At 38.1% G+C, this 3,311-nt stretch overlaps 1 protein-coding gene across 1 annotated transcript; it reads right to left on the bottom strand.

Moving 5' to 3' along the window:
• Nucleotides 1-252: 252 nt before the first annotated feature.
• LOC126811569 (cytochrome P450 1A1) lies at nucleotides 253-1,949 on the bottom strand. Its single transcript, XM_050537260.2, has one exon. The coding sequence runs from the start codon at nucleotides 1,893-1,895 to the stop codon at nucleotides 387-389; it is 1,509 nt and encodes a 502-aa protein (XP_050393217.1). The 5' UTR covers nucleotides 1,896-1,949; the 3' UTR covers nucleotides 253-386.
• Between the last annotated feature and the right edge of the window lie 1,362 nt (nucleotides 1,950-3,311).

Genomic DNA, 3,311 nt, shown 5'->3' on the forward strand with positions numbered 1-3,311 from the left:
GAACTTTCCCGAATATTTAGTTCGTTAGATAATTCATTTATAAGACTTAGAAAATAGATTTATATAGCTACCATATTATTTACAAGACTTTATAAATCCTTTATCAAGCTATGAAAATAATATTCAATTCAGTCACACGCTTCGAGGGGTTTCAGCGTTCGCACGTGCCTAAGTAAGTAATTAATTATAAAGCTTTATAAATGGAATTAGTAAGTCATATAAATGGAATTAGTAAGTCATATAAATGGCCCATTGTGTAGATATATTTATTAAAGGGTCTATCTGTTATAAAGCATTAAGCAATAGTTTACACCACCACCCTACATAATATAACCAATTCCGACGAGATCTTTGTAAAGAGGACAACAGTGTATCGTTTATCTCAATTATCTCAGTGATGCACATATTTCGTACTGAACTGGGGAGACGGTCAGTCCAAAAACACTATCAAAAGAATATTCCTTTATGTGGTCTGGCTTAGTAAGAATACAATTCTGAAGAATTCCCGTGAAAAAAAGAAACAGCTCCATGCGTGCAAAAAACTCTCCAACACATTTACGTCTGCCCATAGAAAAGGGGTTGAATACATCTGTGATGTTCTTATCCAATTTTCCATCAGCGTCAAGGAATCGTTCCGGTCGAAAGATAAGGGGATCACCCCATAACATCTCATCATGACTGATGGAGTACATGTTGGGAATAACGATTGTTCCTTTTTGGATAGTGTACCCCTCAAGTTCAGTATCCTTAGTAGCGGCATGGGGTAAGGAAATCGGGGCTATACTTGCAAACCTTGACACTTCGTTTAATGTTGCCATGCAGTAGTGCATTTCGGATTTGTCATCTAACTTAGGTTGCCGTTGTCCCAAAACGTCGTCAATTTCGGCATGAACCTTTCGTTGAACTGTGGGATTTGCTGTTAGCAGTAGCAAAGCCCAATTTAAAGTTGACGATATGGTGTCAAATCCAGCACCAATAATATCATCCAAGGTGGAGTAAATCCTTTCAGCTGTAAAGACTGATGATGGGTCAGCTTCAGCTTCTTTAACGGCAGCAGTCAAGCCATCCGCCAGGTGTCTCGGACTAGACGGTGTATTGGTCTTCAAACTTTCTTCTACTTTTTGTTTTCGGATTCCCTTAACCTGGTTAAAAAGTTCAACAACCGTTGACACTTTCCATGGCATCACATATCTCAGCCATGGAATAACGTTCATGGGGTTTCCAGAACCAGCAAATTGTATAAACTTCCGGGTATTTTTTAGAAATATTTGAAATGTTTCATCTTCTTCGTGAATATTTGTATGCCTACCAAAACAGATCTGGAAAATGACACTTCCCACACTAGCATAGATACTATCGCTTGGAGAAAAAGGTTTCCCGTTTTGCTTATTAAATTCTGAAACAACAATCTTTGCTTCCTCGCCAATCACGTCTTCTATTGGATTCTTTCTGGCATTTGCGAAAACATACAAACAGTTGTAGGCTATCTTCTTATGGGTTATGAAACTTTCTGAAAATTTTCCAAAAACTAATGTCTCTTCTCCTACTATAGAGTTCATGTAAAATTTTGGCCTACCGGAAAAATTGTCACCTTTTTTAACCAAAGCCTCCTTAATCAAGTCCTTGCCACTGATTACAATTGCTGGAAAGCCGCCCATTTGGATACTGAAGATGTCGCCATATTTCTGCCTAAGTTTGAGAAAGGTGATGTGTGGATGAGTACCGAAGAATGGCAGATATCCTAAAATAGGAACCCCTCTTGGTCCAGGGGGTGTCTTGTCTTTTCTAGTTAAATCCAATATGATCTTGGCACCAACAAGTACCAGCACAAATGTTACCACACTGGCTTGGGTCTTGTTGGTATCTGCTATATAAGCAGTTAATTCTTGCAGCATTATGTTTTCTTCTACTTGAACCTCTCCTGTGTTGATAAGTGTTATGAAATGTAGGCGGCTATGCCTTATCAGCCCATTACAAATACAGTTGTTATTTTACATGTACATATCTATTACCCCTGTCCGCTGTTAAAGGCTGTATTTGGCACGTAGCCAGGACTCGAGATATCGTCGATATGAGGTAAATGACCGAGGGTATTATGGTAATATTTGTCTTACACACCGACATCAATGTTAAATCTATCCTAATTGATTTCACCGATAAGACAATGGTTTAGCCCATATCGGCCCTGCGACTGACATGACAAAATTAAGAAAACAAGTCGTAATTTGCAGGTGCATTACATTTTAGTAACCACCTGTTCACAAACTGGCATTCATTGTGCAATGTTGTCAAACTAATCGGATGACGAACTGATGTAATATAGAAAAAAACGTAGATTCTGACAAAGAATTATTTAAAGCTAGTCAAAGTGCAGAATTTATGAAGAAAATATTTTTTTTAACAAGGATTTAATGTACTTGAATTGTGGGGAAGATACAAAATTAATGATACACGCTTTTCTGTTTCGAGTGACAAGACGTCAGTGAATGTGCCAACAATACCTGCTAACTTTTGTAACAGGTGGTCAGTGTTTCGGAATAATAAACATGATAGTGAGCGAAAAATCCTGTGTGCGATGGAAGATATGGGTATATAAGATCTTATTTTAGGATCTCTAGATTCGTCTTTGAAGTAAACAAAAAAACAAAACAAAAAAGAATATTACCCACCGAATTCCTTATTTAGTTATGGGAATAGTTTCACATTTGCGGATTACGAATACACCTGATGTGGATATACTACATAATCTAGAATTTGAGTTTCAGACAAATTCTTGATGGCCAGATAGATAAAGAAACCAAGTAACATGGGCCTGGCAAAGTTCGTCGTCCGAATCGTTTAACAACATTGTACAATAAGTGAATAAAATGTCAAAAGAAAGAATTTGTGTCCTTTTTCTTTGCAGAGTCCCTAGGGTTGATATCAGATATGACCCCCCTGATGACGTCACACAAGGTTGATACGTTTCATAACATGCATGGGAGATCAAAGGTGTGTAAAAATAGGTACAGCCCTATGGCGGATCATGCCGAAATGGAACAAAATCTGTTACTAACTGCAACCTTAAATAAATATCTCCAAATATCTCGACAATTACACCACAATATCTGACTGTTATCATAGTGCGTAGTGTATGCGAGAAATCACTTCAAGATAATCCCCTGAAGCGTGTACATTCGCCGTGTCGAGACCAACTTTCTGCACGGTGCACGGGTCACCCTACTGTAGACTATTTATAGACAAAATATTAACAAAAATGTGGGTGTTGCACCATCCAAAGGGAGAGAGAGAGACAGGGTGAGAAATGGGGT

The sequence above is a fragment of the Patella vulgata genome, chromosome 2, assembly GCF_932274485.2.
Source record: "Patella vulgata chromosome 2, xgPatVulg1.2, whole genome shotgun sequence".
NCBI lineage: Eukaryota > Metazoa > Mollusca > Gastropoda > Patellidae > Patella > Patella vulgata.

What these genes read in the sequence shown, in the direction of transcription:
- LOC126811569 (XM_050537260.2), bottom strand. Translation starts at nt 1,895, where the DNA reads ATGCTGCAAGAATTAACTGCTTATATAGCAGATACCAACAAGACCCAA.